Genomic DNA, 16,550 nt, shown 5'->3' with positions numbered 1-16,550 from the left:
AACTCTCTCTGCCGGCGAATCGATGGAGTAAGAGGACGCCATTGAGGTAACGGTGTCCCGAGTTGAGTAATTTTTGGGCCATTAATTTTCTCCCTTTCTGTGTTCAGTTCCATTCGCAACCCCTCAGATAATGAAGCAGTCCGTGCCCGCATGCAGCAAGACCTGGACAACATCCAGGCTTGGGCTGATAAGTGGCAAGTAACACTTGCGCCAGACAAGTGCTAGGCAATGACCATCTCTAACAAGAGACAGTCTAACCACCTCCCCATGACATTCAACGGCATTATCATCGCCGAATTCCCCACCATCAACATCCTGGGGGTCACCATTGACCAGAAACTTAACTGGACCAGCCACCTAAAAACTGTGGCTACAAGAGCAGATCAGAGGCTGGGTATTCTGCGGCGAGTGACTCACCTGACTCCCCAAAGCCTTTCCACCATCTACAAGGCACAAGTCAGGAGTGTGATGGAATACTCTCCACTTTTGCCTGGATGAGGGCAGCTCCAACAACACTCAAGAAGCTCGACACCATCCAGGACAAAGCAGCCCGCTTGATTGGCACCCGACCGACCACCCTAAACATTCATTCCCTTCACCAACGGCGCACTGTGGCTGCAGTGTGTACCATCCACAGGATGTACTGCAGCAACTCACCAAGGCTTCTTCGACAGCACCTCCCAAACCCGCGACCTCTACCACCTAGAAGGACAAGGGCAGCAGGCACATGGGAACAACACCACCTGTACATTCCCCTCCAAGTCACATACCATCCCGACTTGGAAATATATCGCCGTTCCTTCATTGTCGCTAGGTGAAAATCCTGGAACTCCCTACCTAGCAGCACTGTGGGAGAACCTTCACCACACGGACTGCAGCGGTTCAAGGCGGCGGCTCACCACCACCTTCTCAAGGGCAATTTGGGATGGGCAATAAATGCTGGCCTTGCCAGCGATGCCCACATCCCATGAACGAATAAAAATAAAAATTGCTGTATCTGTTCTCCCATTTTTTCCAATCTTGCTAAAATGTCTATTTATCTGCCTTCAATTCTGATGAAAGGTACACACCTGAAATATAACTTGTCTTTTCGTTTTACAGATAGATGCTGACTGATTGCTGTGTATTTCCAGCAATTTCTGTTTTTGTTCTTGATTTCCAGCATTTGGAGTTTTTCCTTTTAATTTTACAGAACTTCATGCCTCTCTTCATAACTATAACCCCTTATTCCTGGTTACATTCTAGTGAATCTAACTATTCCACTGCTTTTAGATCTTTTCTATAATGGTACTTCTTATACTATGAAAATGTCAATTTAATAATTTTTACTCAAATGAATTCTGTAGCACATGGTGTGATACTCAAAGCAATCGATTAAAATTTACAATTAGCAAATACTGTTTGTTTTATTGCTGCTATTTGCACAGGCTCCACTCTCGATCACAGAACTTGTGAATTGCAGCTTTCTGTGCTAAAGAATGAGTCACACCTACTTCACTGATGCAAAGATGGTTAATGATTTTCCAAAGTCTTCTGCTGCAGGCTGACAGGCCTCGAAGAGAAACAGGACCTTGAGAGTTCTTGACCCTGCCTTTAAAAACATGCCCACACACAAAAATCTTCCTACCATTTCAGAGCTCAATGAATCTCTCCTCTGAGTTAATCATCTCAGACATTATTTAACATACTTGGAGTTGAAAATTCAACTGAACACTTCATTTCACAAAGGGTGCAGGTACTTATTTGAAAACACCAGCACTCAAAAGTAAGTGATCAAATCCATTGAATGTACACGAGTATAATGCTCTTATATATACTGCTATATCAAATCCAGATTTCTTGATAAGCCTGCAATAAATTCCTATCATTAATTCTCTTGTGTGAATGTCATCAAATAACAAGTTTGATGACATTCAAAGTGGCAACGGGGGGGGGTGCACAAAACCAAGAATAACACCCTCCCCATGTAAAACAGTCTGCATTATAAATGGGAACATGTAACAACGCGTGGTTTTGCCTAATTTAGTCTCTGTTCAAGTGCGAGCTGATTGATTAGGTTAAAAGGATAATATCCCCATGCAAAGATAAAAAGTATTTCAAAAAGCGATTTCCTTGGGGAGTCAGTTTTTGCTTGGCTCTCATTACGTTGAATAGGAATCAGCATCCTTCTCAGTCCTGGCTGCTGATCCCAGTTCAATACAGGAACTGGCCAAAGGCTAAGCCAATACACATGCCACTAAATGACTACTTTCTGAAGGAAGGCTCGACATCCCAGGTGTCCAGTTGGGTTTTCTTTCCACTTGAAAAATGAGGACTATTTCCTCTAGGGTAGAAGACATTTTTTTTAAATCACGGTTGTTGTGGGGATGGAGATGAATGCTTCTCTGTTACTCCGTTAACAGAATTCTTACTTTCCTGAACAAGCAGAAACAAACCTATTAAAATGACTGCTATTTTCACAATCGCATCATTTCTCATTTGCAGAAAATACAGTCGTTATTCAGAATGAGACTAGCAACTGAACAAGATGACCAGATTTGAATACAGTCAAAATAAGTCTTTCTTTCCAACCAAAGAACGAATGCTAAGTTACTACGTCAATAACTCTGTAGATTTTCTGACACCCTGGGTCACTGTTCTATGGAATTACACTCCTGCCAGGGAGTCTTGCCTGATGGGCGCATATATCAATAGTTCAGGTGTGCGCTCCCTATATTACATAGAATGTACAGCACCGAAACAGGTCATTCAGTCCAACTATTCCATACCGGTGTTTATGCTCCACACGAGCCCCCTCCCACTCTACTTCATCTAACCCTATCAACATATCCTTCTGTTCCTTTCTCCCTCATGTATTTATCTAGCTTCCCCTTAAATGCATCTCTGCTATTCACCTCAGCTACTTCTTGTGATAGTGAGTTCCACGTTCTAACATTCTCTGGGTAAAGAAGTTTCTCCTGATTTCCCTATTGGATTAGTGGTTATCTTATATTTATGGCCCCTAGTTTTGATCTCCCCCCACAAGTGGAAACATCTTCTCTACAACTAACCTATCAAACCCTTTCATAATCTTAAAGACTTCTATCAGGTTACCCCTCAGGACAATTTTTCTATCCATTCACTTTAATAAGTGGAAAATCACGAGGATGCTCCAATGACTTCCTGATATGTATTTCTGGCAGGTGAGCCTCCCCATCAGGAAGGCGCATTTGTAAAATCAGGCCTCACACCTCAAAAGGAAGGCGAGTCAGAGTAGAACTGGTCCTGACAGAGTCCCCACCTCATCCTATTGATGGAGCACTCTTCCGGCACAAAGTGCTATATAAACTGGCTCAACTCAGAACTGGCAAAACATATTGAATGTCAGCTGCATTTGAATGTCAGCTGCGTTTTGAACATGATTTCTCTGGTTGGGTGCCCAATGCGCGACCATTAAATAGTATGCAAACAAAAGGCTTAACAGAGAAGTTTAGTCTTACCCTTTTGGAATTTTTTTCTTTTTATAGTAAAAGATACTGACAAAAAAATTGCACAAGAGCTGCAGTATATTTGCAGACATAATGTGCAGAAACCGATCATCCATCATTGATTAATAATAGGACTTCTAAATATGTAGTATTATGTTCACTTCATTATTTACTTAAAATGACTAATGTAGCTTATTTTCATAGTAAAATATTTCTGCAAGACATAAATTGTGCTTTTACAAGACGAATAATAATTGTACTCAGTGTGCACTGGTTATCATCATTACTGTCAAAAGTTTTTTTTAAAACCAAATACTGGTACATTCAACACTGTCAATAGCTTACTGTAAACCAAGCTCATGCATTGTAATTTGTAAGGGAATGAAAATTAATAGTCTCTTTGATTAGAGTTAGATTTCAGTCAATGGATTCTGGATATGCTGTCATAAGTGATTTGTCTTGCAATCAGTTCTACTTCCATATTTATCGAAACTTTGCTTCTATCTCCACGAATTGAGTTGGATTATATACCAGAAGTTGAGTTTATGATGTAATGCTGAATAAATCTCAACAAGACTAAATATCATTGGAATGTTGTGTAATGTTGTGTAATGTACAGTATTAATATGGGTCCCATTGCAATCTAATTTACATGGCAAATTAACTGCTTATTTATTCATTTGCTGTTTGTGGGGCTTTACGATGTGAAATTGGCTGCCACATTTCCTCCATGACAACAGCGACTACATTCAAATGAATACAACCAAGTGGGTGTTTAACTGAATGATCAGTGAGTTTGCAGCAATTACACTACGAAATAAGTATTCCAAACAAAACATAATTCATATTTATCATCCTTAGGCTCATTTTGCAACTTCTCTCCTCTCTGTATAAAATACACCGCCCCCACTCCCCTCTCTGTACACAATGCACCACCTCCACTCCCCTCCCTGTACACAATGCACCGCCCCCACTCCCCTCCCTGTACACAATGCACTGCCCTCTCTGTATACACTACACCGTCCCCACTCCCCTCTCTGTATACAATACACTGCCCTCACTCCCCTCCCTGTACACAATACACCGCCCCCACCACCCTCCCTGTATACAATACACTGCCCCCACTCCCCTCTCTGTATACAATACACTGCCCTCTCTGTATAAACTACACCGTCCCCACTCCCCTCTCTGTATACAATACACTGCCCCCACTCCCCTCCCTGTATACAATACACTGCCCGCTCTGTATACACTACACCGTCCCCACTCCCCTCTCTGTATACAATACACTGCCCGCTCTGTATACACTACACCGCCCCCACTCCCCTCTCTGTATACACTACACCGCACCCACTCCCCTCTCTGTATACAATACACCGCCCCCACTCCCCTCTCTGTATACAATACACTGCCCTCTCTGTATACACTATACCGTTCCCACTCCCCTCCCTGTATACACTACACCGCCCCCACTCCCCTCCCTGTATACACTACACTGCCCCCACTCCCCTCCCTGTATACACTACACCGCCCCCACTCCCCTCCCTGTATACACTACACAGCCCCAACTCCCCTCCCTGTATACACTACACCGCCCCCACTCCCCCCCCCATGTATACACTACACCGCCCCCACTCCCCTCTCTATATACAATACACTGCCCTCTCTGTATACAACACACCGCCCCCACTCCCCTCTCTGTATACACTACACTGCCCCCACCCCCCTCTCTGTATACAACACACCGCGCCCACTCCCCTCTCTGTATTCAAAATGAAATTTATTTTGTCTACGATGGGTTTTTGATTGGTTTCCTTATTGTACATAAGCAGTCAATTCTGGTTTTGATGGGTTGTCTCTGCAAGGTACAGAAATGCACACCACGGTCTGGCAGGCCATAGTCAATTAATATGCAGTTCATTTTTGATTCCTCTCGGATAATAGAGTGGTTAATAGGTTAATTATTTAAATGGCCGAGCTTTTTATTTTGAAACTTCTGAACCACAGGGGTTGCAAGCTTGTCCCACAAGCATTGTCTGTGTTTGAATGGGCAGCCACTTTATGTTTTAAAAGATGTTTCCAGTGTCCAAGAAATTAATCTTTAATACCTGGAGACTTCAGGACAATTATGGAAGGTTGGCAACCCTAATCCCTGTAAACAGTTATCCACTTTTTACAGGGTTACTGCCCCAGCATGAACCACTGTTCCTAGCTATTAAAACTAGTAAATTAAGATAAGAGATTGCATGATTGCATCTTACAATAGAAAACATGAAGTGAGCACTTTTTTTTGGATGGCAGTTGCCACAACAGACTCCCAAACAACTGCGCAGGATAGTTTATGGGTAACTGGGCAGCACCACAATTTAAAGAATTAGGGTTACCATGTAAATTAGTAATTTATAATTCTCCATTTTCAGACATCCATCATAGACCACAGGTTATCTATACTTGCTAGAAGGTGAGCATGTTGTTTTGGTTAGCAGAATCAGAGCTAAGTGCTGTTACCAAAGACCATACTACTCTACACCCTTCCAAATCTCTCGGGCCGGTTCAGGCCCCATATTTACTTTGCAGCCAGGAGCTGAATCTTCCCAGAAATCAGAAGATAATTTTAAAGCTTGGAACAGTTTGTGCTCAGTACCTTCCCTTTCAGCTGCGAGATAACATTAAGCAAACAGCCTCCTGTGGAGCTGGATGAATTGTCTCTCAAATAGCAAGAGCTTCACGGACGATCTGGTTGGTCTAAACATTTTTGCATCCCCAATACAGAGTGTAAATTAAGTTAGTCTCATTTCAGTCCACTCAAGACTCTGAGGAACTGGAATCTAGCTTAGTAATCCCTCCTTGAAACCAATACTCCGTGTACACATAAAATGTTCCTCTGGAGACCAGAAGTATGGCTTGCTAAAACTGCTCCACCAGTATGGCTAAAACATGTCAAATTTCTAATAGACACTTGGCTTCTATATTAACTGCCCCCCACCCCCGACGGTGGACAGGAGAAACCCCAACCCCCGGTGGTCCCTCTCTCTACCCCCCCCCCCCCAAACGATCCGACCCGACCGCCCAAGCCCCGGTCTGTAGCCTGCCCCGAGTGCCGGGGACTGTCCCCAAGAGTCCTCCTGCCGCTGGTTTTCCCGTCAATTTGGCCGGCTGCTGGGCAGGAAGCAGAAGAAAAAAGTTATAATGCGGTCCTGCCGTTAAATTCGGCAGGACCTCTGCGTCCCCGGTCTTGCCGGGTTCAGCCCCCTGCCGCCAATATCGGGGCCAAGTTTATTGGAGCAACAGCTGCTGATGAAGAAAGAGAATTTGACAGAAGTCTCAGGTTGAGCACCGATTCTCAGCCATGAAGACCTGAAAATTAAGGAAGATAAAACACACCACTTGTGAACCCTGAGAGTTTTCTCCTTCCCTTGCCTAATGGTCATAAAAATGCTTTTCTTTTCATTCCCTTTAACTGAAAGATCAAAAGATGACAATTAAATTTTCAATATTCAGATACTGGAGATGATCTGTTGAAAGAAGTTACACCAAATGTTCTTTAAATTGCACTGTACATATTGAGCTTAAAACCAACCTTTTTTTGTGTCTTCAAGAAGTTGCAAATTTTTTTGGGCACCTTCAGGAACCTGCAGTTCTTTTTGTGCTTCTTGAATTTTATCTGAAAAGGAAAACAAATGAGTGGTAGTAAATATTTCCAATAAATTACAGTGCAAGTTTCACAGTCAAGATTGTATAAATATGACTGACACTTGATCAAGTACAGGACAAATATCAACATGGGTAAAATTCCACATTGATGTGAGGCTTGTGGTAAGTTGGAAATAGATGTGTTTCTTGACTTAAAATTCAGGTCCAGGGAATGTGTGAGAGAGAACGAGAGAGAGGGAGTGGGGTGAGGGAGAGAAAGAGAGGGGGGAAGAGAAAGAGAGAGAGCAGGAGAGAGAGAGAGAAGAGAAAGAAAGAGAGAGCGAGAAAGAGAATGAAAGAGAATGAGAATGAAGAATGTGCTTGACAATCAGTTCAGAAGATAACTCTCTATTCTGTAAAGGTTCAGATTTTAACATTCAGGTCATTTGGGGCAATTTTAACCTAACCTGCCTGTCGGGAAACTGACGGGATCAGGTGCAACGCTGATTTTACATCTCCCCTGATTTTATGCTCCATTGGAGTCAAAGGAGAGTAATATTGAGCGGGGTGTAAAACCAGAGTCCCACCCGATCCTGTGGGTTTCCCGCCCAGCAAGTTAGGTTAGAATTACCTCCATTGTGTCTGTGCCAATGCACTAATCTAATTTCTCGCCCTTCTTTGTCACAATTCCATGCATTTGCTCTGGTCATGAGTTGATGAGTTTTTATTGCCACTTTGGGAACTTATAGAAGTTTATAAATGTAGTATTTTATTTTCAGAAGAAATCATGCACAGGCACATCCTAGCCACAGGACACAGTTCCAGAGCAATATATTTTATTTATATATTAGTCATAATTAAATAGGAAAATACAAGATATATTCAGCAAACAATCTGAACATGGGACAAATAAACAGTGAAAGAATGCATGACAGCGAGAAACAGCAGATTCCAGATCACGGCATCCAATTGTTTCTTAAATGATTCGAGTGTCATAAGAACATAAGAAATAGAAGCAGGGATAAGCCATACGACCCCTCGAGCCTGCTTCACCGTTCAATCAGATCATAGCTCATCTTCGACCTCAACTCCACTTTCCCGCCCGATCCCCATATCCCTTGATTCCCCTAGAGTCCAAAAATCTATCTATCTCAGCCTTGAATATATTCAATGACTCACCATCCACAGCCCTCTGGGGTAGAGAATTCCAAAGATTCACAACCCTCTGCATGAAGAAATGCCTCCTCATCTCAACCTTAAATGGCCGACCCCTTATCCTGCGATTATGCCCCCTAGTTCTAGACTGTCTAGCCAGGGGAAACAATCTCTCAGCATCTACCCTGTCAAGCCCCCTCATAATCTTATATGTTCCAATGAGATCACCTCTTATTCTTCTAAGCTCCAGAGAGAGTACAGGCCCATTCTGCTCAACCTCTCTGCATAAGACAACCCTCTCATCCTCTAATCTATCCAGAAGTCCATTCCATGTGTTGATCAATTTGTGTGAAGAACTTCCTCATAAATTTGCCTTTTACTAATTTGAACCTATCCCTTTGTTTAACTCCCATTATTTAGTTTGAAGTAATTATAATGATTTATCTTTTCCATACCGTTTTACCATCTTGTATACCTAAAAGAATACCTCACAAACACCTCCTTTCAAGGCTGAAAGCCCAAGCTTCTCCAGTCTTTCCTCATAACTCGGTCCTTTAAGACTAGTGTTCAGTGTTGTGGCTCACCTCTGCACTGCCTCCAGGGCTTCTCTTGGTGACCCAAACTGGATACAGTACTCAAGGTGAGTTTTGCTCAGAGTACAATGCAGTTTGATGACTTCCTCTGATGTGCATTCAATTGTTTTGGCCATATAGTTGAACATTCTATTTGCTTTGTTGACTGCTGCTTTGCATTGGTTGGACATGTTTAGCAGTGAGTCTAACATACCACTCCCAGGTCTCTTTCAAATTCATCCATAGCTATTTCAACACCATTCACAGACTAAGAGTGTCACCCATTTTTCCTTCCAATAGAGTTACTTTACACTTGCTGCATTAAATTTTATCAGCCCATTTACTTTGTCCAACTCACTTTGTTCTTTAAAATCAACTGCTCCTCCTAGTTTGACCAATTTGCATGCAGTCGTTTCCTACCCTTCAATCAATTTCTTATCCATTCCCAAGATTTACTCTCAATATCCATAGCTTTGAGCTTAACAATTAGTTTTTTTGTGTGGAACTTTGCCAAGTGCTTCGATACACCATGTCACAGGGCTTTCAACAGTCCACTTCGGATGCCACTTCATCAAAAAAGATGAAGGAGGTTGACCAGGTAAAATTTTCCCCTACTGAATCTGTGTTAACTGCTGTTTACTATGTTATTATTGACATAAACCTAAAGTTTATGCCGGATAAATCGATTCTATTATTTTACACATTATTGAAGGAAGATTATTGGGTTTGTAAGTTGTCAACAGCAGCTTAATCACCCTTCTGAAACCCTCTCATTACTTGAAGTGTGTGCTGATGCAGAACACAAACTGCCCCCATTTGGCAGTAAAGCACCTTTGGTCAGGAAAACCACAAGGATGGCTGGTGTGAGTTGGAAGTGTCAAACTGCACATTGCAGCGGAGTAGAAGAAACTACTCTGCATCAGCTGCTTCTACATCTGTCCTGAGAGCACTTGATGCCTACATCATTCATGTAGGTTTTTATTTTTATTTTAAAACCCATTGTTTGGGTGTTTTTCAGGTACTATTTTAGAGTCAAAAAATGGCAGAAAATAAAAAGAAATTGGACCCAAAAAACCCAAATAAATTGGAGAATATTAGTATTAATTTGGATCATCACTAAAACAAACAAGGGATTAAAATTAAAGGCACAGTTAAACAAAATGGTGACCAACAAAACACAGTTCATACAGGCACCATAGCCTTGATTTTAACTCGGAGCGGGAATTGGGGATGCGCGGGCCGAAGCGGATGGCAATCTGTCTGGCCCCCCGGAACGCGAGGCCGCAGAAATTTTAACGACCAGGTCTCATTAGACTGCTCCGATAGCTGGATTGAGGTCACCGTCGGCGGGCACGAAATTAGTGGGGGGGCGGGGGGGGGGGGGGGGGGGCGGCGGTAAGGCCACCGCCGGGGACCCATGTAAACAGCTCTCCAGCAATTGGGGGGGGTGCGGGGAGGCAGAAAAAGAGCCCGGGGCAGGGGAGGAGCAGGACGACTGCTGCTCCTCTCCTAGCCCACAAGGAACCTTAAAAAGTAAACAATATTAACTTACCTGGGCTTGCTGTGGCCAGGATCCTGCTTTCTGCCAACTTTCGCTGGCGGGCTCAAGTCTGTGCAGCCCTTAGTAAGGCCCACGTCCCGATGACATCATTGGGAAGCAACTTTGCCAATTAAATTAGGCCCCCGCTTCTCTGGGGCAAGTGGCCTTCCAATGCCTGAATTCAGTCAAGTTAGATAGGGGGCAGAAGTGCGGCATAACCCCCCTCCACCCCGCCATTTTAACCCCTTGCCTGCACGGTTCCCATCAGGAATTAAAATCAAGCCACACACACACACACAGAAATAACTTGCATTTACGTAGCACCTTTCATGACTTTGGTACATTCCAAAGCGCTTTAAAGCCAACAAAATACTTTTGAAGTGTTCTCACAGTTGTAACTTAGGGAAACATGGCAGCCAATTTGTGCACAACATTGTCTCACAAACAGCAATTAGATAAATGACCAGATTATCTGTTTTAGTGATGTTGGTTATGGAATAAATGTTGGGCACTGGGAGAATTCTCCTGCTCTTCTTCAAATAGTGCCATGAGATCTTTTATATCTACCCAAGAGGGCAGATGGGGCATCGGTTTAACATCTTATCCAAAAGACGGCACCTCCGATAATGCAGCACTGACTCAGTACTGCACTGATGTGCCAGCCTAGATTACGTGCTCAAGTCTCTGGAGTGGGGCTTGAAGTAATAACCTTCTGACTCAGAGGCAGGACTGAACAAAGGTATTAATGAGCATTTATGTGACATAAATATGAATGTGCATTTAAAAACCACTCTTTCAATCCGCAATATGTTGCTTCTGTCCCTCTTCCTCCTCTTTGTTACCTGCAAATAGGCAAACAAGTTAAGCAGTACTGTTTCTCCCTTTAATTGCCTATTTACAGGTAACAGAAGAGAACGAAGAGAGAAAGATACAAGTACTAATATTTATACATATGTAAGCATTATAGCACAGTCTACCTTTGTTAGAATGCAATATTTAAAAGCTGAATGAGCTGTTCATGTTATAATAAACTATGAAGCATGACATGGCCCCCATGCAACTGTGTGTAGCCATTCCCATTAACCTTTGTTCACTGTTTTAGATAGGAACATAGGAACAGGAGTAGGCCATTCAGCCCCTCGTGCCTGCTCCGCCATTTGATAAGATCATGGCTGATCTGTGATCTAACTCCATGGGCCCGATTTTACCAGGGGTGCGGGTTCTCGGCGGGTAGGCCAACGGGCGCGTTGAAATTAGTGGGTTGCCCGCGCGATCGTAGCAGGCAACACACTAATTGGATCCACTTGCCTGCTCCTCCGGGTTCCCCGATGCTGATCTGCGCGTTGGGCGGGCTGCGCATGCGCAGTAAGATCTGTCAGCTGAAGGCGCTCTATTTAAAGTGGCAGTCCTCCACTGACAGATGCTGCCACAAACAGCAAAAATTACAGCATGGAGCAGCCCAGGGGGAAGGCTGCTCCCAGTTTAATGATGCCTCACCCCAGGTATCATTAGATGGGGTGAGGAGGAGGGGGAGGACAGAGATCTTCCCCCCGGCGGGCGGGAGGAAGCGGCCTGCCTCTGCCACCAAGAAGGCCTAGCTTGAGGTGGCAGAGGGGGTCACCTGCGCCACCAACATATCGCCCACCTGCATACAGTGCAGGAGGTGCTCCAATGACCTCAGTAGGTCAGCCACAGTGAGAACACGTAGTCTTTCCCCTACACTCCGTCTGCCACAACACTGCCCCCACCCCACATCTCCTTCGGCACTGCCAACACTACTCTGTCACATCACCCCTCATACCCACTCAAACCTCATCCTCATCTTACCTGCACCTACTCACCTCGCGAGTACTCACCCCGCCACTACCACGTAACCCAATCCTCATACAATCTCATGGCTCTATCCCATACTCACCCTCTCGTGCATCTCTCTCACGGCCAGCCTCACTCAACCTGCCACCACCTGTGCTGCAGCCACAGGGCATGCATCACATATGTGCAGTAGGCAGCGTAAGGCAAACGTGTCGTGAGCATGAAGGGGATGCACAAGGGTGTTTGAGGGTTTGTCATGGTTCTTACTTCCATTGAATAAAAGAACAACTCACATCACACATTATATTGGCACCACTACTGCCATGTCTTCGCGAATCCTGTCTGGTTTGTGCAATAATGCCCGCTCCTGGGTATCACTATGAGGACCCACCACTGATGTCACCCAGTGTGTCACTGCAGAGTGGGTGTAGGTGTATTTGCAGGGCTCTTCTGCGCAGACGACTGAGACACATCGGGGATGTCCCCGGTTGCAGCCTGGAAGGCTGTGGAGCAGAAGTTCGGGAGGGCAGTGGTGACTTTGACAGCGACAGGTAGGAAGATGGTGCACGGGCCAGCCAGGAGCAGCTTGGCATGAAAGAGGCTGTAGATGTCCACGGCTACATGTCGACTGACTCTGAGCCTCCGTGTGCACTGCTGCTCAGAGAGGTCCAGGAGGCTGAGCTTCGGTCTGTGGAACCTGTGGCGAGGGTAGTGCCCTCTGCGACGCATCTCTCTCTGCGGTAGCCCTCCCTCCTGCTGTACAGGTGGATGTGTCACAGCATTCTGTTGTGGAGCTCCACGTGTCAGAGGTGGACGGCGTGGATGGCGAGGCTGGTGATGCTGTTCGCCCTCCGAGGAGGTCATGACTGCAACTACGGCGGCCCCCATCCGCAAGATGTACATCTGAGGGGGTCCGCAAGGTAAGTACATGTCTCCGGACCCCGGGGTAAGTGTGCAGGTTGGTGACTTCGACCATCAGGAGGAGGGTGGTGGAGGCCAAACTTTGTCCCAAGTGACAGAGCAGCCTCCTGCAATGGCTGAGGGTCTCCCCGCCCCCCCCAACCTGACAAATGGACCTTTGCAGCTGCCACAGGCTGATGGTTGCAACACGTCCATTTCAACTGGGACTGTTTCCCCCAGTGTGTGAAACAGTCCCATGTTTATCCAAAATCACACACAGTCCCTTAATCAGGTCAGTTAATGACCTGAACAAGCAAAGTAAATACACTCAAGTGGCATCCCGCTGGCTTTAATTGCCTGCGGGATTCCCACCAGCGGGGGCTGCGCACGCACCCCCGCACGTCAGCGCGGAACCTGGAAGTGGGCGGGATCGAGGTACGATCTGGTCCCGCTCCGGGATTTCGCGATTTTCGGGGCCCCCCCCCCGCCGAGAACGCACCCGATAGTGGGTACTAAAATCGGGCCCCATATACCTGCCTTTGGCCCATATCCCTTAATACCTTTGGTTGCCAAAAAGCTATCTATCTCAGATTTAAATTTAGCAATTGAGCTAGTATCAATTGCCGTTTGCGGAAGAGAGTTCCAAACTTCTACCACCCTTTGCGTGCAGAAATGTTTTCTAATCTCGCTCCTGAAAGGTCTGGCTCTAATTTTTAGACTGTGTCCCCTACTCCTAGAATCTCCAACCAGCAGAAATAGTTTCTCTCTATTCACCCTATCTGTTCCCCTTAATATCTTATAAACTTCGATCAGATCACCCCTTAACCTTCGAAACTCTAGAGAATACAACCCCAATTTGTGTAATCTCTCCTCGTAACTTAACCCTTGAAGTCCGGGTATCATTCCAGTAAACCTACGCTCCACTCCCTCCAAGGCCAATATGTCCTTCCGAAGGTGCGGTGCCCAGAACTGCTCACAGTACTCCAGGTGCGGTCTAACCAGGGTTTTGTATAGCTGCAGCATAACTTCTGCCCCCTTGTACTCTAGTCCTCTAGATATAAAGGCCAGCATTCCATTAGCCTTCTTGATTATTTTCTGCACCTGTTCATGACACTTCAATGATCTATGTACCTGAACCCCAAGGTCCCTTTGGACATCCACTGTTTTTAAACTTTTTACCATTTAGAAAGTACCCTGTTCTATCCTTTCTTGGTCCAAAGTGGATGACCTCACATTTGTCTACATTGAATTCCATTTGCCACAGTTTTGCCCATTCAGCTAATCTATCAATATCCCTTTGTAATTTTATGTTTTCATCTACACTGCTTACAATGCCACCAATCTTTGTGTCACGGCAAACTTAGATATGAGACTTTCTATGCCTTCATCTAAGTCGTTAATAAATATTGTGAATAATTGAGGCCCCAAGACAGATCCCTGCGGGACTCCACTAGTCACATCCTGCCAATGTGAGTACCTACCCATTATCCCTACTCTCTGTCGCCTTTCGCTCAGCCAACTTCCTCATCAAGTCCGTACTTTTCCCTCGATTCCATGGGCTTCTATCTTGGCTAACAGTCTCTTATGTGGGACTTTATCAAATGGCTTCTGAAAGTCCATATAAATAACATCCATTGACATTCCCCTGTCCACTACTTTAGTCACTTCTTCAAAAAATTCAATCAGATTTGTCAGGCACGACCTACCTTTCACAAATCCATGCTGGCTCTCTCATTAACTGAAAATTCTCGAGGTGTTCAGTCACCCTATCCTTAATTATAGACTCCAGCATTTTCCCCACAACAGATGTTAGGCTAACTGGTCTATAATTCCCTGGTTTCCCTCTCTCTCCTTTCTTAAAAAGCAGAGTGACATGTGCAATTTTCCAATCTAGAGGGACAGTTCCTGAATCTAGAGAACTTTGAAAGACTATTGAGACCAGATGAATGTTGGTTTTCGTAATGCCAGTGAACAATGTTAGAATGGTTATGGGGGAAAATTCACACGTGGAGTTATTTGTACCAGCTAATTACTTTAGGTTGCAAAGTCTAAATTGAGGGTTTAATTTTTAAATTTTTTTTAAGGGATCCTGGCAAAAAAAATACAAATGATAAAGCCACTGTTTATTTTCTGCAGAAAATCAGACCTAGAGTTAGTCGTGTTTGCACTGCATCTGTGACATCAGAACAATACATACAGAAAGCAATGTAGGAAAACAACACGGTTCTTTGGACATATTCAGGGGGGAAAAGGTAAAGATTCTTCCCTATTTAAGTGCTCATTTCTAGCTACTCCCTGGAATACACATCTGAACAAACAAACAAACAAACAAACAGAACTATATTACAGAGAATATGGGAACCTTGCCAGAGAATACAGCAGTGGATTCCTCTAGTCTGGCTCCAAATCAAAGTCAACGCAATGTGACATTCTGATGTATAATATGCGTATAATATAAAATACAGCCCTTTGAATTTTTCAGTGCAAGTCAATTGGCCTATGGCATCATGTCACAATAATCAATCTGCTACACTCTCGGTGAAATCTAGAAAAGCAGCAATAGAGTCATAACTAACTACTGGTGCAATACATCATTGTTGCACCTAATCTATTAACAACGGTACATAAATATTCCAAAGTACACAAGATTTACAAATATCCCGTTTATGGGGTTCCATAATGGATTGAACCCTTTTTAAAAATAGTTTTGGTGAAAAAATGTTGCATTATTTTTGTAATGTGAATATTTTTAAATATATCTATTGTGTGAAGTCACAGTACAATTTTGTGAAATGGTTGCTTACAGGGGAATGCATCAACACCTTGAAGCCGTTAGTATGTTGTGTGCATGCTGTGAACAACTCATAGTCGGGAGAGGTATAGGATAATTTGGCAACAGTTCTTGGTGTTTGGCTGTGACAGGGGGATATCGAGGGACCTGTCTACATAGAAAGAGGTCTTGCAGGTTTGGGACAATCTATTTATGGGGCTTTAGGATGATCTGGCATTAGCTTGTGGCCCCATTTGTCAGGTGTCAGCTGTGGCTCAGTGGTAACACTCTCTTCTCTGAGTCAGAAGGTTGTGGGCTCAAGTCCCACTCCAGAGATTTGAGCACAAAATTTAGGCTGACACTTCAGTGCAGTACTGAGAGAGTGCTGCACTGTTGGAGGTGCCATCTTTTGGATGAGACGTTAAACCAAGGCCCTCTCAGGTGAGGGGTTTGATCAGGATATATGTAGTATAACCTTGTAGCCGTAACCATCCTCCAGGGAGGGATAGAATTGGTGCAGCAAATGTGGGATGTAGTATGGGCTGTAGAATACCTGCGTAGCGGGCTGGAGAATAAAATCCATCTATGCCTATTCAGAAGCCAAAATCTATCCCATCAAAGATGTAGGCAGGGTCTCAGCCTTCTATGTGATCCTAACTGGAGTGACACCACAGGAACTGCTGGTGCTTAAGCCAACACTA

General features: G+C 44.4%; 1 protein-coding gene across 5 annotated transcripts in view; it reads right to left on the bottom strand.

Annotated features, from left to right (window-relative positions):
- Window positions 1-16,550, bottom strand: part of hivep1 (HIVEP zinc finger 1) — a 239,673-nt gene that overhangs the window by 97,453 nt on the left and 125,670 nt on the right. For all 5 annotated transcript variants that reach the window (XM_068001734.1, XM_068001730.1, XM_068001733.1 and 2 more), the window contains exon 3: window positions 7,048-7,131. In XM_068001734.1, coding sequence (XP_067857835.1) covers window positions 7,048-7,131 — 84 coding nt within the window. The remainder of the gene's footprint in view (window positions 1-7,047; window positions 7,132-16,550) is intronic.

This window comes from Heptranchias perlo, chromosome 2 (genome assembly GCF_035084215.1).
Source record: "Heptranchias perlo isolate sHepPer1 chromosome 2, sHepPer1.hap1, whole genome shotgun sequence".
NCBI lineage: Eukaryota > Metazoa > Chordata > Chondrichthyes > Hexanchiformes > Hexanchidae > Heptranchias > Heptranchias perlo.
This window is presented reverse-complemented; position numbering and strand designations above follow the sequence as displayed.